This window comes from Haliotis cracherodii, unplaced genomic scaffold, assembly GCF_022045235.1.
Source record: "Haliotis cracherodii isolate W230 unplaced genomic scaffold, xgHalCrac1.p SCAF_9, whole genome shotgun sequence".
NCBI lineage: Eukaryota > Metazoa > Mollusca > Gastropoda > Lepetellida > Haliotidae > Haliotis > Haliotis cracherodii.
In genome coordinates, this window is record NW_027266343.1 from 58537589 (window position 1) to 58564182 (window position 26594).

The 26594-nt window shown below is 41.4% G+C and overlaps 1 protein-coding gene across 1 annotated transcript in view; it reads left to right on the plus strand.

Moving 5' to 3' along the window:
• The window catches only part of LOC139453318 (serine-rich adhesin for platelets-like), an 88936-nt gene that overhangs the window by 33664 nt on the left and 28678 nt on the right, over window positions 1-26594 (plus strand). Inside the window, exons 4-5 of the mRNA XM_071234985.1 lie at window positions 1396-3024; window positions 9014-9116. Of these exons, the coding sequence (XP_071091086.1) occupies window positions 1396-3024; window positions 9014-9116 (1732 nt within the window). The remainder of the gene's footprint in view (window positions 1-1395; window positions 3025-9013; window positions 9117-26594) is intronic.

The following is a 26594-nucleotide window of genomic DNA, read 5'->3' on the forward strand; positions in this document are numbered from 1 at the left end:
GTCCACCATGTGTAGTACTGGGAGCCAGTGGTCCACCATGTGTAGTACTGGGAGCCAGTGGTCCACCAAGTGTAGTACTGGGAGCCAGTGGTCCACCATGTGTAGTACTGGGAGCCAGTGGTCCACCATGTGTAGTACTGGGAGCCAGTGGTCCACCATGTGTAATACATGGAGCCAGTGGTCCACCAAGTGTAGTACTGGGAGCCAGTGGTCCACTATATGTAGTACTGGGAGCCAGTGGTCCCCTATGTGTAGTACTGGGAGCCAGTGGTCCACCATGTGTAGTACTGGGAGCCAGTGGTCCACCGTGTGTAGTACTGTAGTATTGGGAGCCAGTGGTCCACCATGTGTAGTGGGAGCTGAGCATCTTCCCTGACTTTAAAAGTCCAGTTTCCACCCTTGCCCTAGGCTGGAATTCCTGGGCTCGATTGTAGCGCCACCAGTGGCTATTACGAGTTATGTCCTTTCTATGCCTCTCCTATTGACCAATCAGATTCAACCTCTCGTATCACTTGGTGGCGCCAACGGTGGCGCCCAGTCAAGAAGATCTGATTGATAATCAAGATCTTTATTGTGATAACGAGTTAGCGGTGCACATGCTTTGCAAATCCTGCCTGAAATCTGCATGACACTTTACAAACCGGATTTCAATTTCAGTGCGTGATTTTGATTGGACTATGCATAGACTCGTTAGTCCCGCCAAAATGTAACTCCATATTACCAGCCTAGTTAGGCAAGCGTGGAGACTGGACTTTTATAGTCAGTTAACTCACTTGCCTCGGGAAGATTGGAGCTGAGTGGCACATGCTTGTCTCGCTGTTGGGATTCAGAGTGAGAATAGGTCCCTAGTTACCAGTGCTTGTCTCGTCTCCCTGTGGAGATGCAGGTGAGTCCCTGGTTACCCATGCTTGTGTAATAGCCAGCTATATACAGTGAAAGGTGGTCTGTCTGGCATCATGTCCAGGAAGGCATCGATCAGTGCTCATTCTTTCAATCACTGGTTGTTTGGTTCAGATATTTACAGACTACTTGGATAGTGCTTGAATATTTCTGTCTCCTGTGTTATACAACATTAACTTGTATAAGCGGAAGTTCTTACCTTGGCAATCTATATGTGGAGAAGTATTGATTTTTTGTGTCGGATGTCGACGGTGTGTGTGTTGTTCTGCATGTTATGGAGTAACAGTTGTCCCTGCTGTAGACATTCTATCGCTAATTTGTTGATTGACTGTTCACATTTTTGCACAAAGTGTAAGATTAAAAATTCATTGTCTTCATAAGCAAAGTAATCGATAAGATCTTAGTGTCTTATTGTCCTTTATTCTGTTTGAGTTTGGCAGTCGTATGAAATATTTTATGTTGTTACATTGTTCTTATTCATAGTTGCTCTTGTAGGAATAGTGAGCTCACCGGGACGGAGGATCAGTGAGAACGAGGATCACAGTCAGTATTGCAACAGAGCTTCTGAGGCAGTCCGAAACGGACCTCAGAGATTTGAAGATTTGACAGATGGTGGTTATTGGGGTGTTCCTCCTGATGAAGATGACGCTGCGCAATATACAAGTGATGGAAAAGATGCAGGTCACAGACCGACACTGTCCAGATCCTTGTCTGTAGGCACGCCCGTTGGACAATCTGGGAACATTGCTGGAGGTTCCAGAGATGAAGGAAGCAGACACTCCGAGGATGTTGCTAAGTCCGTGGCAAGGTGTCATGGTGGTGGGGTGACAGGGAGATGTTCTGTGCCCACAGATGAGAGTCAGGTCAGAGAGGTTGCTCAGGATGAAGATTTCAGGACAAAAGACTCCACTTCTTTGACCCAGGTCTCAGGTCCTTCTTTGGAACCTCAGCTGACAGATGATACGGGTGTCCATCGGGGTCAGTCAGATTTAGTGGACAAGGGGTTGTTCGTGAATACCAAGGAGCAGGGCCCGTCCTCGGGACCAGGCAGGGAGGGTCGGGTTGGAGGAAGTTCAGTTTGCAGTGATTTAAGTACTAAGGTGCTTGTTGGTACAAAAGATTTGCAGAAAATTGAGAACGATGAGAGTGATGATCTCAGGAAAGGCCCAATTGCCAGTCCCAAGGAGTCAGGGCCAATAAAACCTTTGAGAGCAAGTGACAGCAGAGATCCAGACCTCAAGGATGCCGTTGGTGAAGGATCATCACCCAATCATGTGGACAGATCGCCAGTGTCTGTAGCTGCCTCCCCATCTGCGTGGAGTGACCCAAATGTTCAAGGATCAGCCTCAAAACTGATCCCGTCAGGATCAGAAAGCAGAGATTCTTTGTTTTCAGAAAAGGTGCGCGGGATGAGTCTTAGAGATGTAAGCGATTGGGTGAAGAAGTCATCACATCAACAGCAGCTGGAACCAGAGACTGACCAATGGTGGTCCACAAAACCTAGGAAGAAGAAGCATGGTGGAGAGAAGAAGCGCCATCACAGTAGTCCGAACTCTAAGTCACCCACTTCTAGTCCCAGGTCTTCGGACGGAGATAGACACCGCAATGACTCAGGGACAAAGGGTGATGTCAGGGATAAGCATAAATTTAAAAGCTCACCATGTTTTGGGAAAACAGTGAAAAACCCGAAAGCAGATATCAAGAGGTTTCTGTCACACGATGCCTCCCCGAGCCACAAAGATGCGGATCGAACAAGAACTATAGACTGGACCAGTGAAGGTTCATATGAGCTTCCTGAAGCCATGGACGTCGACACCCCTGAAGCTGTACGGACGCCATCGAAATCTAAAATGGTATTAGACACCTCAAAGTTGTCTAAATTTAAGTCCAATCTGACAAAGTCTCCACTGTTTAAAGCCAAACCATCTGTCTCATCGACATCAAGTGCTGTGTCAGAGTCGTCAGGTCCATGCAGACCTACCCATACTCCAACACGGCGGGCCTCCGACATGTGTAACCCTTTGGGGTCTTACAGGATTCCTAAGCTGAGCTCAGCGATGTCAGAGACGTCTGTGAAAGAGGTCAGAGAGGAGAAAACAGAAGCTCCAAAGAAGAAGGATGATGGTAAGTTGACCTGTTTGTTCTTGCTGCTGTTGTCGTGTGTTGCCATGATGGCTGTCTGGTGATGGAGGGCGAATGAAACATTGTTCTTATATTCTATTAACATCAACCGTGATTATACCTGTCATATTTGGCAGTTGCATTTCAAAAGGAGTAGTAACCATGGTAACCTCGTCAGTAATTAATACAAAAACATGAATATGTGCCTAAAAAATATAATTGTCTTGGTTCTCAGGCACTGCCCACATCTTCATAAAGTCCGCCACACATTTCGTTTTTAATTCCATTTCGAAAAAAAATAACGTCTTTGCATTGTGAAATAAAATCAAAGCCCATTGCATGCGTTTATAATGCACACATTGGTAGTCCAACAGTAGTCAAATACTGTATTCCAGTAATTTACTTATCAAGGAATACATTTATGTCCGGAGGCCCTTTCCCTGGTTGATTGAACACAACTGTTTATTTGGTTACATACTTGTTTGAACAATAACAAAAAACAAACAAAAACACCGCCAGCCCGCACTATGTTTTCAAAAGCCATTGCCTGAGAACCAATTCATTTATTTCTTTAAGCTTGTATGTGCAAAATTGGTCTGTTTTATCCTTTCTGGATGCCTCAAAGGAAAGACTTCTGGCATTATAAAACCAGCAATAGTTATAAATACAAACTGGCCCTCCGTATCCGTCCGTTTCACCCATCAGTATTCATATCCTACCATGTTTGTGTGTAGTAATCATTTGGACATATGTGATGGCTTCTGGGATGTAGATTTCTTGGGAGTCTTTTCAACCAATCTTGGTCAAGAAAAGATAGATTTTCATATTTTCGTTCTTCAAGTAACCAAAAAATTCAAGAGAATCTGAACTAGCTGAATGTGGGAGGTTTGGATGATGAGGGAACTCCAACTCCAACCCAAAAATTAGGTAACGGTCAATTATTTTGTTCTCTTTTACGTTTGATAATCATTTTCTGGTCCTTTGTTTTGATCCAACGTACACCTTGCTTGAAGAAACACAAGTATCCATTCAGAAAATGCTTTTATGTGTACATCAGACGATATGGAGGGGTATTTGTATTCACCATATTAATAAGCACCCCATGACCATTTCCTTGACCAGGGGGCACAGGTGGCCCAGTCGTCTAAGTCGTTGTGATTTGCTGTGCACAGTTGCGTCCCCTGGACACGCCAGAATTATGTTTCTAGATTTGTCAGCACCATACCCGTGCTCGTGGGTTTCACCGAAGTGGTAAACGTCTGATACCTGCATCACTTCGGGCTTTCCTCCCGCATTAAGCTGACATGCCGCTATATAACTGGAATACTGTTAAAAGCGGCGTTAAACCCAACTCACTCACTCACTCACTCACTCTTCTCGCCCAATCTCGCCATGAAGTGGGAGGGGTGATACAGGAATGGGTGCGGTCATCCGTCTTTCTGTCTGTGCGTCAGTCAGTCAGGTTTTGTTTCCAGAGCATGACTTGGAAACCAATTTGTATTTTATTATGAAACTTTGAATGTGTACCAAACACATGCAGCAGTGTTGTCTTTTGATCTTTTGGTATGTCTAAAAAAGTATTTTTTGTGTTTCTTTGGCAATAATTTTGGATTTTCTGAGAACCGTTGCTATAATAACCTAAAAGAGATGTATAACACGTGACAAAGGAATTTGTACAAGGTATATGGTTAATGGTGAGAAAAAACACAATTTGCAAGTGGCATTTGAACCAGCCTACTTCCTCTCAGTGTTGTTTTTTTCAGTGATTAGAATAAGGTTATTCATAAACATTTGAAGTGAATTTGTCAAGACTAAGTTAATAATTGATGCAGTTATGTTTTTGATGTGGTGTAACCCTCCCTTTCTCTGTGTACATTCACTACTGTATGAACAAACAAAATTCTTGTTTACCCCATGGCGGGGTATAACGATAAAGCTGTTTTCTTCTGAAATGGAAAGTGATAGTTGATGTTAGTTAATTCAGTCAATGACATAAACATCCATAGCAGCTAGTATATATACAGCAACTCTTGTAACCTAGCAACTGAAACCTGACAGGAAAGTGTCTTGATATCTTGATTTTTCACAAGAGGCAATTAAAGTGTCCATTAAACTTGTCACGTTATGTGAAGGATAGATTAAAATCATTGGTAAGCAGTGAGAAATATTTGATAATGAGGACGAACATTGATTTATGCCAGTCAGCAATATTCCAGCTATGTGTTATGGCAGCTGTTATCAGACAAATAATGTTTGATTTTATATTCCCCCCATTAAAAGCCACTGAACATCATAGAACATCACTGAACATCAGAACATCACGTAGCATAATAAAACATCACATACAATCATAAAACATCACATACAATCATAAAACATCACATACAATCATAAAACATCACATAGCATCCTAGAACACAAGAGAACATTGTAGACAATCATAGAGAACATCACACAAAAGAACATTGTAGTCAATCCCAAAACAGCACACAAGAGAACATTGTAGACAATCATAGAGAACATCACACAAAAGAACATTGTAGACAATCTCAAAACAGCACACAAGAGAACATTGTAGACAATCATAGAGAACATCACACAAAAGAACATTGTAGTCAATCCCAAAACAGCACACAAGAGAACATTGTAGACAATCATAGAGAACATCACACAAAAGAACATTGTAGACAATCCCAAAACAGCACACAAGAGAACTTTGTAGACAATTATACAGAACAGCACACAAGAGAACATTGAGATAATCATAGAACACAGAACATCACAGAACATCGTAGAACATTGTAGATGTACAGATGTGAGGCTGTCACACATGCTCTTGTTACATAATCAGGGGACAGCCTATGTGGTCTAGTGGTAGAGCGTCCGCCCGGAGAGCAGAAGGCCCGGGGTGCGATCCCCGGCCGTGTCATACTAAAAGACATTCAAAGATGGTACTTGTTGTTGCCCTGTCTGGCTCGACATTAAGGGGCTAAAACAAGGACTGATCGGCTTGGAGTCAGTGTACTGTGTCTGAGTGGGGTATTCATGGTATCTCAGTGGTCTGGACTAGCACTAGCAGCCACACACGCATGCACGTCGCCATATAACTGCAATAATCTTGGACGCGACGTTTATCCCCATTTCACCTCATCTCATGTAATCTGCTTGCACATTGTTGAAGGTCACATCAGTACCACATTAATTAAGCATAAATAGACACAGAACATAAGAAATTTGACACCCAGCTATGTACATGTTCTCTAAATGCTGCAAGCTTGCTGATGCTGCATAAAGCAATATCTAGTCATTCATTTACATGTTCTTTTGTCACGGGAGCAAGCAGGCTGTCATTGGATAAATAGTGGGTGTGCGAGTTTATGTGTCTGGGAGGTTGGTTAAGTGTGCACTGGGAGAGATGGACTACGGACCTCTTCACAGTGTATAGACCAAACAATGTGACAGGACTCATGGCAGACTTTGCTTCCTGTACAAGCCATTCTTCCTGTGGTCTTCCAAGGGCAGTGCATTGACAAGTGTGCCTTCACTGATTTTAACTTTAAATTATATTTTTAAGGATTTAAATTTAAGAAGCAAGCAAGAGCCATGACAGTGGTTGATTTGTGTTAAAGGTGGATATGGATTGTTTGGGAATTTTGCTGTTATTAATTTGAAATGTTTCATATGTTTGGATGGATGAAATTAAAATTATCCATTAATAAGCAGAAGTTGGAGCGTTGATGTTGAATGATTAGCACAGGGATTATCCTGGAAATTTTTACCTATGAGAGAAAATCTCCCGTGGTCCAAAAGCAATGAGATTTTTTGGCGTGTGATGAGATTTTGCTAATTTTCAGAGATATTTCATATTCACACAGTGGGAAACTGTATTTGATTTTTGGTACTTGTGACTCAAATAATTTTGCAAGTAATATTACTAGATTATATAGATATATCCTATTTTCGAACATTAATTATTCCACTGCGAATACATGTATTTAAAAATATTAGCATTAGTATTAACATTACATTCAACTTACATTTATGTTCTTCTTTAGGAGAAATTACACTAATATTTCTGTATTTCTGTTCATTGTTGACTTGATGGGGAATTATTCGCGAGGACAATTATAGATCGTTTAGGAAGCATGTTTACCACCATCAGCTCTTCATTTCATTGCCATGAAGGAGACAACAATCTGCAGTTATCAAATTTCGACAATGTGTGTTTAGATCGTAATTCAATATATTAAGAGTGATGACATGAAATAGCGACTGTCGTAAGTGGTATTACAGTTTGTTGGCAAAAAATATATTATTTACATTCCAGTGCTTTCGTCAATTTCGCCGTCTTATTTCCGTCTGAAGTGTGTACCATATCAGAGGCCTCTGATCGTATCAAATGAAATCTTATCAATGTGCACTTTTCAATAAATTAGAAGTGACAGTTCATTATACAACGACTATTGCTCCAGGTTCACCCTCTTGTTTAATTAGCAACAATTAAGTCATTTATTTCACACAGAAGGCGGCATGTTTGCCATGTGCAGCAGCCAGAAAATGTCACTGCTGCCGTCACTGGCTAGGCGAATCTCATCTAAATTACGATCGTTTCTGATCTGCAATTTGTAGATTATTATGGAGAAATGTATGTTGTATGTATATTCATTAAGTTTTTGTTTTGCTGTCATTCCAAAATTGAAATTTGCTCGTGTTTTGAAACTCTACCCGTGATTGCCTTTTTCTCTCTTGATTTCTGCACAAACGCACATACATGTAGATCAACGTCTTTGATTTCTGCTAGGATTTAAGTCTTTTAAAAATATGATTAATGACTTGGATTTGTAGGTCACGGAATAAGATTTTCGTGCGCTACCAAAGTGTTTAGTTTGTAAACACAAACACTTGTTTGCCAATCGGGGATGAAAAAAAATGTTGCGCACTCCACCCTTGTCAGCTGATGCAAAGCTCCATGCAGTGATATAGGAATTGGTTATGCACAGTATTAAGAGATAGCATGCTATGTTGCGAGTATGCCAATCGCTGTTTTGATTGACAACATTTGATGTAAGTTTTTAATTGACATTTTTATGTACTGTAGATAAATTTATTCAAGCAATACGCAATTTAGATTTTTGTTGGTGTAAATGAGTGTGTTAATGCAGATAAAACTATTGACAGCTCTACGCGATTTTCAATCATGCTGATTGAATGTTGATGCGATATCTACGACAACAATGCGAGAATATCGCGGAATCGCAGGCTGTGTCAATCCCTGTATAGTAGAATCTCACCCTGGTGACAAATGTATCAACACTTAGTGATAAAAGTTTAAAGTTCCTGGGCAAGCCTCAGAGTTATAAATTATTATGGACTCGCGTTGATATGTTTAATATAGATCAGTGTGCATTCAATTTTTCATTCTCAGCTTCCTGGGGAGTATACAACCCAAGCTGCCAGTGAAGCTTTGGTTAACAGCCACATAACCATCTCATTCTACCGGGTACTCATTCACTGCTGGCTGAACAGACATTTTTCTAACAAAGTTGCCTGCCTGAGGAGACACCTCATATCCTACGCATGCTTTATCCTGATGAGGGTGCAGTGGGGTAGCATGCTGGTTGAAGTGTTGTCTCCGGGTTCGATCTCCCTCATGGGTACAGTGTGTGAAGCTCTTTTTCCAGTGTGCCCAGCCGTGATATTGCTGAAATATTGCTAAGTTAAAGGGGCGAAAACCATACTGAGTCACTCACTCACTCAATCCTGATGAGCAACATGGCCTGAAGTGACACTTAAACGATAGCAACAGAGGGGATGAGGTTTCAGGGCTAATTACATACAAAGGAGATATATGTAGTAAACGTTCTGACCTGGTTTATTCATTCTGACTCTTTTGGGGAAGAACGTTTAACTGTTTTGTTTGGTTTGGGGAATTAACTGCAAATAAACGTTCTAATAGGCTGCAGAGGAAACCAATGCTATGTTTGTGTTCCAGATGCTCTATCGGACTGTGAAGCTGGTAGTGACTCGGACCCGGAGTCGGACGACGATCTGTTCAACGAAACTCCCGCCTTCTTGAAGGAATTTGAGAAGACAAGGTAAAACAATCCCGTCACTGCTTCAGGCGACGATGCTGGCTGAAAGAGTCAACTGAGAGGATCAGGTGGTCAGGTGTGGTGACTTGGTTGATTGTGTGTCAGCATGTCCCCATGATGTGCTCACAATGTCCATCACTGGTTTGTCTGGTCCAGACTTGATTATTTACAGACCGCCTTCATATAGCTGGAATATTGCTGAGTGCGGCATTAAGCAATAAAAACAAACATTACTGATTTGTCAATTTTGAATTTTGTATGCTGCTCGGTTATTTGACCTTTTTAGCAGAATTTCTTCCTTACTTTTAGAGTTGTTGAGGAATGTAGGACATTTTCGGTAGTCATTCAGTGTTAGAATTGGTCCCTGGCAACATATGCTTGTTACAAGTGGCAACTTATTTGATCGGTTGGTCTCGTACAATAAATGTAAAAAGAAACTATCCATCACATGGTCGTCCTCCATGCTTCAGACAGTACCGATGAGGCAGTGCAAGCCCCAACATGTATTTTGACATCTTCTTTTGTCACACGTCCATGTCTGAATGATGAGATCTGATAAAATACTTTATCACACGTCCATGTCTGAATGATGAGATCTGATAAAATACTTTATCACACGTCCATGTCTGAATGATGAGATCTGATAAAATACTTTATCACACGTCCATGTCTGAATGATGAGATCTGATAAAATACTTTATCACACGTCCATGTCTGAATGATGAGATCTGATAAAATACTTTATCATACCTTCATGTCTGAATGATGAGATCTGATAAAATACTTTATCACACGTCCATGTCTGAATGATGAGATCTGATAAAATACTTGATCATACCTTCATGTCAGAATGATGAGATCTGATTGTCCTCAGGATAAAATACTGTGTAACCAGCCTTGGAGGGTAATACATTTTTCAGTGGGGATAGAAATCTCTTATACCCCGCCACGAGCAATACAGGATGCACATGAATTTCTGAGAAGTAGAATAAATCCCTTATATCCTGCATCAAAGCAAAAAACCGCACGCTTTTTCGGAGTCAGTGGAAGTCATGTGACATAGCACAAGTTAACCCCAGCTGTTTTCTATCAATTTTGAATTTGTGTTAATTCTTTTTCAATGTCACATTAAAACATGTCAGTGAGATAGGTTTGTTGCAGCAGTATCACGAGGGGTACATGTGGTTTAATCCGTCCCACATTTGGTTTTATACCACTCTCCTCTGGGACTTGGTAAAAAAAACTAACGCAGGACACATAAAACCACATGTACCCCTTGTGATACTGCTACATCTTACAATATCCATTTTGGTGTTTGGATTTATGTTAGCAGACCAAGACAGAAATATTAATTTAGACTTAGGTCTCAGGGATGTGGTCTCAGGGATGTGGCCTCTGGGATGTGGCCTCAGGGACGTGGTCTCAGGGACGTGGTCTCAGGGAAGTGGCCTCAGGGATGTGGTCTCAGGGACGTGGTCTCAGGGATGTGGTCTCAGGGACGTGGTCTCAGGGACGTGGCCTCAGGGATGTGGTCTCAGGGACGTGGCCTCAGGGACGTGGTCTCAGGGATGTGGCCTCAGGGACGTGGCCTCAGGGACGTGGCCTCAGGGATGTGGCCTCAGGGACGTGGTCTCAGGGATGTGGTCTCAGGGATGTGGTCTCAGGGACGTGGCCTCAGGGATGTGGCCTCAGGGATGTGGCCTCAGGGACGTGGTCTCAGGGATGTGGTCTCAGGGATGTGGTCTCAGGGATGTGGTCTCAGGGACGTGGCCTCAGGGATGTGGCCTCAGGGATGTGGCCTCAGGGACGTGGTCTCAGGGACGTGGCCTCAGGGATGTGGCCTGAGGGACGTGGTCTCAGGGACGTGGCCTCAGGGACGTGGCCTCAGGGACGTGGCCTCAGGGACGTGGCCTGAGGGACGTGGCCTAAGGGACGTGGGCTCAGGGACGTGGACTCAGGGACGTGGTCTCAGGGACGTGGTCTCAGGGATGTGGCCTCAGGGATGTGGCCTCAGTCAGACCTGTAAAGGTGGCCTGAGATACTGAACTTACCTGTTCAAATTGAAGGATCCTAGATATATATACCGTATTTTCTTGAGTATAGTGCGCACTTTTTTTCCAAAAAACGTAGCTGTGTAGAAGGGTGTGTGCATTATACACGAATTAATGAGTTTTGATATTTTTTCCCCATGGAAAGAAATTACCGTGAGCACGTAACACCGGAAATACCATGTCAACAAATCCATACTGAAGTTCGCAAATTATTGATGTAATTACACTGTCTGGCTATAAAAAGTGTTCTTTGTATATCTGGACTTATGTTTGAAACTTATTTCATTAATATTATTCAAAATTCCTTTTGATATTGTTTTAATTAATTTCGGCGAAATCGTGTGTGAAGCGATCAGAAGATTGCACAACTCACCGTTATTAACAGCAACCATGGTCAGATTACTGCTATTGACACCTTGAAACGAACTTTAGTTGACAGAGAATGGATACATATATCATAAATGCCATACTTTGATTCCTTAAAAGTCATATTTGTTTTTGTTGGACGATTCTATGTCAACACGTAATTCTCGTGATCACGCAATCACGTGCACGGGAGCCTTGACGGTGACTGGTCAGACTGGTTCCATGTAAAAAATAATACCTGGCAATAGCGATCAGCTGCTTCGCTTAGGGTTATTATTATTTTAAATATGTTTAGTAAAAGCGATACTCATGGAAACAAATAAGGGAACAATGAAAAATATAGGGAAATAAGCTCTACTGTCAGTACATTTGAAATACTGCCATACAAGTTCACCACGTCAGAATCAAATGTTGAGATGTGTTTGTGTGCAATGGTTCCAACGTGTATTTTGTAGACAAGGCTGGGAACCCGGGACAGGGTATCTTTTCACTATGTCTAAAACAAAGTGTTCCTTTTTTCATTTCCATTATCCATCAGTATATATTCTTAGCAGTTTCTTAGGCTTTGGCCCTATCTTGCACTGAAGCACATACATGCAACATGTGGTGTCTCTTTAGGCACGTGACTTTGTTCCAAATATGCCTCTGTTCACCCAGCAGTGAATGGGTACCCGGTAGGATGTGACTGTGGACTTTACTCCTTTTAGGAAGCTTGGGTTGTGTCCTTCTCAGGGAGCCGAGAATGAAAATAGGGTGCACACTGATACAATGACCTAGGTAATAACGAAGCACTTTGCACATACTTTACGGTGTGGATTTCGTGCATTGTCCTTATGCACATTATTATTTGAAGCAAGGGCCCCTAAATCTTTAATTTGGAGTGAGTGAGTGAGTTGTGTTTAACGCCGTTTTTAACAGTATTCCAGTCATATCACGGCGTGTCAGCTTAATGTGGGAGGAAAGCCCCAAGTGATGCAGGTCTCAGACATTTACCACTTCGGTGAAACCCACGATATGGGTTTGGTGCTAATAAACCTAGAAACATAATCGGGTAGAACTGGGATTCAAACCCACAATCATAGGTTTCTGGCGAGTCCAAGGGATGCAACTCTGCACAGCGAATTGCGGTGCCTGAGACGACTGGGCCACCCGTGCCCCCTCTTTAATTTGGAACATTATGGTAATGACAAAGACCAAATACTCCCTTGTCATCCATTGAAGAACTTCAAGTACTGTCTTTAGAATTTCTATTAAGATTTAATGAGTGCATCCAGATAAAACTAGTTGTGAGCATGGAAAAACATAAAGGCGCTTGAAAATCAAATATCATTAACAGGTACTCTGTTCTTGAGCTTCCAGCTTCATCAATACATGGCATTATCAGCACAGTGTAGAGTTCCTGCACGTGTGTATATATGACTTATACACAACACACCTGGATACACGAGGGTAGGGATATTATGTACATAATATTGATCATGGTTGTCAGTGGCATTCTTGTCCTATCAACTTTCCATTTGGTTGAAGATGGTTTCATTAGTGTTGTTGCTGTTACCATGGTGATAGAAAGGTGTCTCATCAATATTGATGTCGGTATTGCTTTTCTTGTGTTTTACAATTGCCTGGGTAAAGCATTCAGTACTGTTACCTGAGGATTAGCGTTGTAGGCCGGATAACTAGGTGCTGTCAGGTGAGTGAATTTATTTGTCTTTTGACTCCATGCTGGTAGAAATGAGTTTATGGCCGCAATTAGAATTAAGCGTAACAGTCTCCTGGCTGAGACTGATGCAGCACATCAGATGCCTTTGTGTTCATGAAAATACAGGTGTTTTTTTTCAAAATGTCCTTTGACAGGTTGTCTGTCATAGTTGATGGCTGACATAGTTTGAGTGAAAGTCTACAGGCCTTCTCATCACTTTCATGTTCAAGAAGAGATGTCAGGGCGTCCCGAGATGTGACTACTATTGCAACTAACCACAAGGACCCCAGGACACCCCTAAATTTGTATAACTGTTTGATGATGAAGGAGATCCTAGGCTGGGCCAGGTTTTGGTGTTGATAGATATCTTTAGCTGGGATAGACTGTAGTGTCAATATACATGATAAGCTGAGCTAGATGTTAGTGTTGATAGATATCTTTAGCTGGGATAGACTTTAGTGTCAATATACATGATAAGCTGGGCTAGATGTTAGTGTTGATAGATATCTTTAGCTGGGATAGACTTTAGTGTCAATATACATGATAAGCTGGGCTAGGTGTTAGTGTTGATAGATATCTTTAGCTGGGATAGACTTTAGTGTCAATATACATGATAAGCTGGGCTAGATGTTAGTGTTGATAGATATCTTTAGCTGGGATAGACTTTAGTGTTGATATATATGATAAGCTGGGCTAGATGTTAGTGTTGATAGATATCTTTAGCTGGGATAGACTTTAGTGTCAATATACATGATAAGCTGGGCTAGATGTTAGTGTTGATAGATATCTTTAGGTGGGATAGACTTTAGTGTCAATATACATGATAAGCTGGGCTAGATGTTAGTGTTGATAGATATCTTTAGGTGGGATAGACTTTAGTGTCAATATACATGATAAGCTGGGCTAGATGTTAGTGTTGATAGATATCTTTAGGTGGGATAGACTTTAGTGTCAATATACATGATAAGCTGGGCTAGATGTTAGTGTTGATATATATCTTTAGCTGGACTAGAGTTTAGTGTTGATATATATCTTTAGCTGGACTAGAGTTTAGTGTTGATATATTTCTTTAGCTGGACTAGAGTTTAGTGTTGATATATTTCTTTAGCTGGACTAGAATTTAGTGTTGATATATTTCTTTAGTTGGACTAGAATTTAGTGTTGATATATTTCTTTAGTTGGACTAGAGTTTCGTGTTAATATATATATATTTAGCTGGGCTTGAGTTTAGTGTTAATATATATATCTTTAGCAGGGCAGGATGTTAGTTTCGATATATATCTTTCACTGGGCTTGATTTTCGTGTTGATATATATCTTTAGCTGGGCTGGAGTTTAGTGATGATATATGTCTTTAGCTGGGCTAGAGTTTTCTGAGTTTAAATATGTGTTTAGCTGGTCTAGAGTTTAGTGTTAATATTGATATGTATCTTTAGCTGGGTAAGAATTTAATGTTTATATTGATATATATCTTTAGCCTTGGCTAGAGTTTAGTGTTTATATTGATAAATATCTTTAGCTGGGCTAGAGTTTAGTGTTTATGTCGATATATATCTTTAGCTGGGCTAGAGTTTAGTGTTGATATTGATATATATCTTTAGCTGGGCTAGGGTTTAGTGTTTATATTGATATATATCTTTAGCTGGGCTAGAGATTAGTGTTTATGTTGATATATATCTTTAGCTGGGCTAGAGTTTAGTGTTTATATTGATATATATCTTTAGCTGGGCTAGTTGTTTTTTTAGTCCTCATATTGACACATTCATGGTTGAACTTGATAGGGGATTGGTCCTGTGAGCCACTTGGGTGACTGAGTGTCATTGTATCCCATGAAGAGGAACAGTGCCAGTGTATCAAGCAGTTTTTTTTCTGGCCAGACAATTTACACTCAGCCTTGTTATTGTAATATTTGAAAATATGGCATTCGATATTAAATTAGTTATTTGCGGACCTATAGAATAGGACTTCAGCAACCCATGCTTGCTGTAAAAGGTGACTATGCTTGTCGTAAGAGGCGAGTAACAGGATTGGATGGTCAGGCTCGCTGACTTGGATGATGCATGTCATCGATCCCAATTGCGTGTACAGATGCTCATGATCTGGTCCAGTCTCGATTATTTACAGACCGCCATCATATAGCTGTAATATTGCTGAGTGCGGCATTAAATAACAAACAAACAAACAAACAAACAAACACACAAAACAAAAGTTATTTGCGTGTTCACATGCTGTTAGACTAGAATAGGCGGAGATTAATGCTTCTCTAACCCAAACCACATGATTAAACAAAGCAAAAACAAATGGGATAGTTACTGTTGATTATTGAGACTGAGACGTTATGTAATTAACAGAAATCTAGAGGCATACAGATTCTGGTCATGGCACAGCAATGAGGCAGGGAAGGAATTTAAACAGACAGCTGGTGTATTGAAATGGTTGCTAGGACACAGTTATCATGGCCCATGGTCCAGTGTTTTTGCATGGTTGTTATTCGCAACATGTGTTTAAAGGAACATATGCACCAGACGATATTGACTGAGGATACTGGAGGTTAATGTATTTGCTCACCACGTCAATGTCCTGTGTTTAATTCCTCATAAGTACAATATTTGGAGCCCATTTCTTGTTTCCCTGTGATGTGATATTTCTGCGATATTGCTTTAAGTGGTGTAATGATCCACCGTAGTTCAAGTTACAAGCTGAACACTGATCAAAATGCAGCAGCAGATGTTACTACTATAATTGATTTCTACCACAAAGAATCAAGTGTTTCTTTTAAAAATTGTTATTTTATCAATTTATTTGCTTTTTACTCTTTTTTTAACCATTTGATCAAGGGATATGTGTGTATGATCTATGATGTAATTCACATGAGGCATGAATGTTTTTGAGGTCTACGTTCCAGTATCTAGTGTACTCAAGTAAGGAAGGAAAGGAACACACTTTGTGGTTGTGTCTGGTTCGCGGATCTAGAGTGATTTGACGGGGTGATAGAAGCATCTACACCCTTCACTCGCCTTCCTCCCAAGTGGCATTAACCCCCTTCACTCGCCTTCCTCACACAGTGGCATTAACCCCTTCACTCGCCTTCCTCACACAGTGGCATTAACCCCTTCACTCGCCTTCCTCACACAGTGGCATTAACCCCTTCACTCGCCTTCCTCACACAGTGGCATTAACCCCTTCACTCGCCTTCCTCACACAGTAGCATTAACCCCCTTTCCCTCGCCTTCCTGTCACAGTAGCATTAACCCCTTTCACTCGCCTTCCTCACACAGTGGCATTAACCCCTTTCACTCGCCTTCCCTTTCACAGTGGCATTAACCCCTTTCACTCGCCTTCCTCACACAGTGGCATTAACCCCTTCACTCGCCTTCCTCACACAGTGGCATTAACCCTCTTTCACACACCTTCCTCACACAGTGGCATTAACCCCTTCACTTGCCTTCCTCACACAGTGGCATTAACCCCTTCACTCGCCTTCCTCATACAGTGGCATTAACCCCTTCACTCGCCTTCCTCATACAATGGCATTAACCCCTTCACTCGCCTTCCTCATACAGTGGCATTAACCCCCTTCACTCGCCTTCCTCACACAGTGGCATTAACCCCTTCACTCGCCTTCCTCACACAGTGGCATTAACCCCTTCACTCGCCTTCCTCCCAAGTGGCATTAACCCCTTCACTCGCCTTCCTCACACAGTGGCATTAACCCCCTTTCACTCGCCTTCCTCACACAGTGGCATTAACCCCTTCACTCGCCTTCCTCACACAGTGGCATTAACCCCTTCACTCGCCTTCCTCACACAGTGGCATTAACCCCTTTCACTCGCCTTCCTCACACAGTGGCATTAACCCCTTCACTCGCCTTCCTCACACAGTAGCATTAACCCCTTCACTCGCCTTCCTCACACAGTAGCATTAACCCCCTTTCCCTCGCCTTCCTGTCACAGTAGCATTAACCCCTTTCACTCGCCTTCCTCACACAGTGGCATTAACCCCTTTCACTCGCCTTCCCTTTCACAGTGGCATTAACCCCTTTCACTCGCCTTCCTCACACAGTGGCATTAACCCCTTCACTCGCCTTCCTCACACAGTGGCATTAACCCTCTTTCACACACCTTCCTCACACAGGGGCATTAACCCCTTCACTTGCCTTCCTCACACAGTGGCATTAACCCCTTCACTCGCCTTCCTCATACAGTGGCATTAACCCCTTCACTCGCCTTCCTCATACAGTGGCATTAACCCCTTCACTCGCCTTCCTCATACAGTGGCATTAACCCCCTTCACTCGCCTTCCTCACACAGTGGCATTAACCCCCTTTCACTCGCCTTCCTTTCACAGTAGCATTAACCTCCGTTCCCTCGCCTTCCTCGCACAGTAGCATTAACCCCCTTCCCCTCGCCTTCCTCACACAGTAGCATTAACCCCCTCTCTCGCCTTCATCGCAAAGTGGCATTAACCCCCTTTCCCTCGCCTTCCTCACACAGTAGCATTAACCCCCTTTCACTCGTCTTCATCGCAAAGTGTCATTAACCCCTTTCACTCGCCTTCCTCTCAAAGTGGCATTAACCCCCTTTCCCTCGCCTTCCTCAAGTTCCGCTGGTATGCAGTGATATGACTGAAGAACTTTTCCAATCTTAACGCAACTCACTTCATGTCACTTTAGCTAAGCAAGGGATCTGTGCCCTTGATAGGGATTGTCATTTCAGCTGCCAAGGTATCACCCAGCGTTCAACAGTCTACACCTAATGTCTCCTATCTTACCAGCTTGACCTTGTTTCCTCTCATTGCACTTTTTATCTTTAGTAGAATATGTAGACATTCATTAGTCCAGACCAAATTTACTATGTTCAGACTTTGAACTTGTGGCTAAGGTTGCAGACTGAATTATCAGCTCACCTTGCATAACATGTACAATTACCTCATAGGAATTGTCAGTCCATTTGTAGCTCAAGAATCAAGATATGCTTTGAACAGAAAATGCTTTGAAATTCTACTCAGAGGATATATGGTGAGCTTTTAAGATACCAGAGTGCTGGAAATTTGGCAGTTTCCTATCTCAGACTGTTATGTATTGCATCACAATGCTAGTTATGCGGCCTTTGGGTCATAATAGTGATGTTTGGTGAGGGAACAAAACCTTGCAAGGTTAGCCTGAGTTTCCCCAGTGTTGATGACTGTGTTTGCTCCCTGCTGCGTTCTCGTATGTGCGAGTGAAGTGTATCAGGGTTTTCCTGCAAGCCAAGTCAAGCGCCCTATACAATTTTGGATTGAGTGTAAATAATTTACATTCCGATTCCTGTGGGTTACAAAAAGGTATGGCTGTTTGAACTATTTACTTTGTCACAATTTTAGACTGCATGCTACATATGCCTGACATTTCTACATGCTACATATGCCTGAGTGATTTAAATGACAAAATCACTCACTCGCTGACTTCGGTGTGACGAGTAAAAGCTTTAACCACTAGGCTACCCCACCACCCCTCTAAATGTAGTGGACTGCCTCCGTGGTCTAGTGGTAGAGCCTCCACAAAGAGAGCGGAAGGTCCGGGGTTTGATCCCTGGCCGTGTCATACCAAAAGACGTTCTGGTGCTCGGCATTAAGGGGCTAAAACAAGGCTCGGAGTCAGTATACTGTGTCTGAGTGAGGAATTGATGTTAAACTGCGGCATGGTATCTCAGTGGGCTAGCACCATAAATCGGGATCAGTCCGGACTAGTACAAGCATCCACACACACACATGTACAGTTTTAGTCCACTAGTCCTTATAATGATAACATACAGCAAAACCCTTAAAAATGGCTAATGTCTACTTGTCCTCATGATACTTAAACTATGGGCTATTTTGCAAGGACTACAGGACTAGTGCCAATTTCTAATGCTGCGCTGTAAAAGTACAATAATCTTGGACGTTACGTCAAACCCATTTCACCCCGACTCTAAATGTAGTGAAATATGCCACATGTGCCACTTGTCACAAGACGTTCACGACCGGGATCCCAGGACTGTAGGTGTGTGACCTCAACTCCCCTGTCTTCAGATAGATCCAGCTAAATCCTTGTTTGTTGTTCAAAGACCAATGTTAGAGTTCCCAGTGTTTGAAAGGAATAAGGGTCCTTGAGTCCATTGCTGCTGTCAAAAATTAATCTGTTATTTAATAAATTATTACTCCCAAAATCTCCTGATTGGGTTATGACATGGACACCTTGAGCCCTTGATTGCATCATTTCAAACACAGAGATTATTACAGAGACTTGATATAAGGCGATTATCAGCGATTCCTAACTCTAAAATCAATGATCAACTCAAAGCAAGTTTTGTCATAGTAGAATGGAGATAAACAGACTGCATTTTTAATGTTACCTGCACTTAATTGAACATTTGAAGACTCCGGAGGTCAAATCGGTTCCCAATTTTTAAGTAAACGTGATTAAACTATTCATATCTACATTGAAAACAGTGTATGTTCATCTTCCTCTTATGTAATATTCATGCTGTTCAGTTGTATTTCACCTTCTACTTATTTTTGTGAAGATCCGGGGTAGAATTGGTCTTCAGCAACCCATGCTTGCTGTAACAGGCGACTATGCTTGTCATAAAAGGGGACTAAGGGGATTGGGTGGTCAGGCTCACTGACTTGGTTGATGCATATCATCGTATCCCAATTGCATAGATCGATGCTCATGATGTTAATCACTGGATTGTCTGGTTCAGACTCGATTATTTACAGACCGGCATCATATAGCTGGAATATTGCTGAGTGCAGCATTAAACAATGAACAAATGAATAACAATATTTCTTGTATATGTGTGTCTGTGTCTTTGAATAAATATGCCAGTTATCTGTTGTTTGTGTCGATGCATGTGTCTTTCTCACTGTCCGATTACCGTGTGGTTTTGTCTGTGTCCTGTCCCTCTGTCTGTCAGTTTAGTGTGGTATCAGTCTCAAGCCATGGCTCAAACAATGACTTACATTTCCGATATTATAAAAACTGCAGTACAAAGTTTGTTGCCCTGTTAAGTATGTGGGTAAGGAAGGAGGCACTTGCAGTGTGTGATCCACACTGTGTGGAGCAGTGGTGTGTGGGGGAGTTTGCCCAACAAGATGGCCGACACAGCCAAGGAAGTACTGATGCAGAAGCCATTGTATTTGCTCAGAAAAACACAAAAAATGAGTGTTCCACAATGAAGACTGATGTCTTCATGTAGGTCAGTTTGTCTGCCCTTTCCCAGGGGCTGAGAATTCAACAAGGTAGACCCTTGAAGATCCGGGTTAGAACTGGTCTTCAGCAACCCATGCTTTTTGTAAGAGGCGACTGATGGGATCTGGTGGTCAGGCTCACTGACATGGTTGATGCATTCATCATATCCCAATTTTGTGGATTGATGCTCATGATATCAATCACTGGATTGTCTGGTCCAGATTGGATTATTTTCAGGCCGATAACCCACCCTCCCTTCCCTGATGGTATTGCAGTCACCCACCCTCCCATCCCTCATTCAAAAGCTGGATATATTGATTGTTGAACTGGTGACCTGTCATGACCAGCTGACAAAATAACAACAAACACGTTTTGAGAAAAAATATTCAAGTTAATTTTACAAATGAGTAGCTGAAACAAAGAAGTCCTAATAAACATTAAATACATCATCCACACCGAAAAATAATATTTGGTAATATTTGAATATCACAAACACTTAGCGGATGTTTATATTTTATTTTTCAACTGTACCTGCTGATTACCGGTACTTCCTGTTTGGAACAACGGGCGTTGACGATCATTTTTACTCATCGTTAATGTGGAGTTGCGTTATCACAAATACATAGATATGTAAGTTTATACTTGCAAGTATGCAGGTAATATTTGTAAGTATATATTTAAAGGGGTAAAATAATGAGAGCAGTCCTATATAGCGTTCCTCAAATCACAAAATTTACGATCTTTTAATTCTTTTATTTTTTCACCAAAATAATATTCAAATAAGGGCCCCTATTTCTAATTTTGAGAGCACCCTAGGCGCTTATTCAGTCAAATACAGTATACTTCGAAATGTTGTGTTCCTCACAATAAAGAAGTTGACATCCATAAATTCTCTTTTATCATGTAGTTTAGATCAATAAATATTATTGTGCCTGACCCGGAATTGTTAAATGGAGCATTAAGGCCTCTACCTCACTATAGGTCCTGTTATCAGTGAAATACAAGTCGTCTGTACCTAGCCCTCACATTAGATGGGACTTTAGGAACATGCCTGGGGATATACTCCCACGGGACAAGTTGTTCGTCTTGGAGCCGAATATTGCCCTCTCTAAATAAACTCCTCATATAGTATAGGAGTAATGTGGCCACTAGTTTTCAAGCAGACGTTAGCTTACCATGACATATAATAAAACAGTACCATGGACCTGCACAAATACTTTCGTAATAAATATAATTATGATACAACTGTAATTAAGGCCACACTATTTTTTACTTGCTTTACGGATCTGCCAAAATGGAAGCTGCATAAATTCAGAATTTGCTTTCTTTTTATCCCACCATAGGTTAATAGCATTTCGCACCTCAAAATATTATCTCAACTTGGACCCACTTGAGTTGACATATATCAAACAGGGGAATCAATACAATTGATTGGATGCACAGCTGCACAATAGTATTCCAACTTAATTCATCAAGTTTGCACTGCTTAAAGCAACTGCTGTTGCAGGCTCTTCTCCCACATAAGGCTAAAAACATAAAAGGTTTGGTTCTCAGGCACCACCCGCATCATCATCAAGTCCGCCAAACATTTTGTTTTTGTTTCCATTTTTAATTTTAAAAAAAAATCTGAATATTTAAGTAAAATGTAACTCAATATAGCAGCAGCGCACTGCTTATTGCACATCTCGTGCGTGTTATGGCCATGTCGGCAATAGGAGTTAGTATGCTTATTTATGTTGCTTGTTTGTTTGTTTGTTTGTTTTGTTTGTTTGTATGTTGTTTAACGCCCCTCTCAGCAATAATCCAGCTATAGGATGGCGGTCTGTTAACAATCGAGTCTGGACCAGACAATCTAGTTATTGACATCATCTAGGCAATTGGGATACGATGACATGCATATACCAAGTCAGTGAGCCTGACCACCCGATCCTGTTAGTCGCCTCTTACGACAAGCATAGTCACCTTTTTCGGCCAGCATGGGTTGCTGAAGTCCTATTTTACACCAGATCTTCATTGGTCACTTGTTTATGTAGGGAGGCCCTTTCTCAGGTTGATGGTACACAACTGTTTATTTGGTTACGAACTAGTTTGAACAAGCAAAAAAAAACAACCTTAAAACTTCCACCTGCCCGCACTATATTTTCAAAAGTCATTGCCTGAGAACCAATTCTTTTATTCTTGCTAGCTTTAAATTTTATATATGTATTTTTACCAGTGGAGCAGAAAACTAACAAAAATTTATTTTCCTTCTTTCCCTGCCAACCGACATATTTTCCTGTTAAAAATCCATGTAAAAAAATGATGTGGCCTAACTAATCAATTGAATAACATTTTGCCAGGTAAATTAAAAAATGGATTTTTTTCACAATGTTTCATGTGTAAACCAGTGCACAGTTACATCATGTCGGCATGCTTTGATCCTTGGATGGAATCCACAACTCGCCCTGGTTGTTTCTAGGTTTACCAGCTCAGGGTTGACTCGGGGGATTTTCTAAACTAACATTTAGTCTCTGAAATCTTATCTTACACAATATCCTTCTTGACTCTAAAAATATATTTCCCCCCCCCATGCCGAATAGAGCTAGCTTGAGCTGGCTAGACTTGCTTTTGTATGCGTTTCTAGATTTATTTATTTTTTCATAAAATAAATATATTCCACAGTCATGGTGCAGGACTAGGGATTTTCTGACATGGGCCTTTTATGTGAAAATTTCAAACATTCCAGAGGTAGGCCAATACAGAACAATATTCCAATGCCCCAATGCCCCATTGTATTTGAAAATGTGGGCCTTTTTTCAAATTTAGGGTCTAAAAGCACAAATCCCCACCCTTGAATTATCAAGCCTGCTTGTTCTCATGGGTTCCGCGAAAGTGGTAATCGTCTCCAACCTTCATGACATTTAAAAAATAAAAAAAATAAGGCAGATTAAAAATATCAATGGCGGCCTGTGGTTAAGAAGAAGGTTTCCCTGAAGGTCTTCGTGTCTACGACCTTTGTCATTACGACCTTTGTCTCTGTTGCTCCCTCCATCACCCAGCGGACACGCTGTGATGTGTCTGAAATACAGCTAGAACCAGGTCGGAACCTGATTCTGTTCAAGTATTAGTAGGTTACGTTACACAATGATATATATTGAACGTTGTAATTAAAAGAAACAAATAACCATTAAGTGTAATGTGTTTATATACGATGCTCGGTTTTTGTGGTTGGTTTATTGTGACATTGTCCCCTTAATGCTGTGTGATGTTATAAGGAAGTGAACACTTAATCCAGCTGACACGCTGCTCGCTGGAGGCGTGTGGAGTACTGACTAGGTTTATGTCAAGCACATGTCTGTGTGAGTGTCGGGGGGGGGGGGGGGGGAATTCATGCCTCGCTCCCACATGCTTCCCACTGGGTTCTCCCAGCATGTCAACAGCTACTTGTCAGCACCGAGCATTGTTTCAAGTAAGTGTTATAGGAACATGTTTTTGACACTTGTCATTTTGTTTTGCCTAATATCCGACATAGTATCTACAGTATCAATATCTTGCCTTCATGTTATACATATCTGTTCAACTACATAAGATAGTTATACAACATGTGAATTATCACAATAAAAACATGAATAGTGATGATGTTGATTGTCACTTCTCAGGACAGTCCATCTGTCAAACTGTCATACACAATAAGGACATTTTAAACACCTGTCATTTCAAGGTTCAAAATTAACAAAAGTCTGCTAGTCTTAGCCAAGTACAATTATGGAAGGACTGGTGACTTTTCTTGTGGACTGCTTCTTTTACCATGAGGTAACTCTGTTACAGGCCATTTTTATGCAGTAGTCAACACAAACAATATCTAAGACAGAAGTTGTTAGTTTTCTTCTCTTTTAGTGAAAGGCTTTGACAGGCTGTTTTTGACCATTTAATCATTTTACGATAAGCAGTAAATTATTTATTTATTTTGAGCAGTTATTTTTTGGTATTTTCCGATAAAACAAAGATGAATTTTACGTTTACGATAGTGTTTGAAGGGTGTTTTATGTTAAGCATTAAAATCCATCAGGACCCTCTTATAAGTGTTACCACAAGCTCACTCTGTGAACCAGTTAGACATAGCCCATGGTAGCGATAATAATAATAATAATATTAATGATGATGATAATAATAATAATAATTAAAGCTGCAAGCAGCAATGGCGGGCTCCAAGAAACACTGTGCCCAAACGTCCATGTTCGAATCCTCAAAGGGTTTCCTTGAACCAAATCCGTCAAATGTAGGCACCACTTGCAGGGTATCGTCGCAAGGAAAATGGCGTGTGCCAGGGTGTCCAGGTCTGTTCTAAAACCATTTCCGACCTCGAACATGTTCGAATCCATAAAAGGTTGGCTTGTGCCAACTCTAACAAAAGATAGTCACCGGAAATCGCCGCTACGAAATTGGCGTGTTCCAGGGGTGTCCCAAATATAAATCAAATATTACCACCAAGCGGTGTTACTTTTAGCATACAACCAATAACAATAAATGAGATGCATATGGCACACTAACTTCATGTAAACTTGCAATAGTTTCTGTGGAGAACCTTACAAGATATGATCTTTAAAGCAAAATTTCGTTGAAACAAATGACCAAAATCAAAATTCTATATGGCCGCAACTAAAAAAGATATCCAAAATCGGCTATTAACGTTTGATGTGTTGTGTATGGAGACAATTATCAGAAAGTTTGAAAGCATTTCATTCAGTGGATTCAAAGTTGTTTGCATTTGAAGACAGGTACCCCAAAACACTATGAAAACCTTGAATCCAATATGGCTGCCAAACCACGTGACCAATGACCAAAGTCAAAGAACATAAAATGTCAAGCAGCTCAAGCAGCAGATACATGCTAGGCTTCAAAGTAATAAGATAAGCGGTTGTGGAGCAATAGGGCGAAATACATCTTCAAAATATTCTGTTCTTTTAGTTATCTGCCCTTGGCCTTTCCGCCTACGGCCTTGGGTTTTTGGCGGGCACTAGTACCCATCGGTCCTCATACACACACAAAATTTGAACAAAATCGAGCCAGTGGTTATTTTTCTAGCTCTGGTACAAAAATCAGCGGAATAATAATAATATTAAATCAAACGCTAACACTGGGACTCTTCAGCCTTTCTGCTTGGTGACTCTTTAACAGGCTGTAACTTCTTTGTCAGTTGGGCTCCAGTCAAACGGATTAGCGTTCTGCGTTCGTCCGGGTCCTGGGTTCCTGCCGCATTGCTGAGATAAAGTGCTAAACCTGTTTCCCACCTCTTTCATATATTCGAATCCTCAAAGGGTTTACCTGTACCAACGCCGTCAAATGTAAAGAACCTCTGGTGAGACATCACCACTACTAAATTGACATGTGCCTGGGTGTCCCAGGATGATTTTACCAATTTCCAACTTCGACCATGTTCGAATCCTCAAATGGTTTATTTGTACCAACGCCATCAAATGTAAGGAACCGCTTGCGAGACATCACCACATTTGTCCCAGTGTGTTCTTAACCCAAGTTTGACTTCGACCATGTTCGAATCCGCATATGGTTTGTTTGTACCAACGCCATCAAATGTAAGGAACCGCTTGTGAGACATCACCACATGTGTCCCAGTGTGTTCGTGACCCATGTTTGACTTCGACCATGTTCGAATCCGCATATGGTTTGGTTGCACCAACGCCGTCAAATGTAATAAACCGCTTGTGAGACATCACCACATGTGTCCCAGTGTGTTCTTAACCCATGTTTTACTTCGAATATGTTCGATTCTGCATATGGTTTGCTTGTACCAACTCCCGTCAAAAGATTGTCACCGTTTTCAGGACACTGCCGCTACCAAATTGGCGTGTGCCACAGTTTCCCAGATTGTACTTAACCCATTTCCGACCTCGACCATATTCTAATCCACAAATGGTTTGCTTTTAATAACGCCGTCAAAAGTAAGGTACCATAGCAATTGGCAATTGAGAAATGAAGAACCAAGTCAGCGAGTCTGACCACCCGATCCGACCAGTTGCCTCATGTGACAAGCTTACTGTAGTTGCCTCTTGAGACAAGCATCGGTTGAAAAAGGCCAATTCTAACACTGATCATCAAGGGTAGTACACATAATACTGAAAAGACTGTGGAGAACGCTTGGGTATCTGCAAAGCCAGT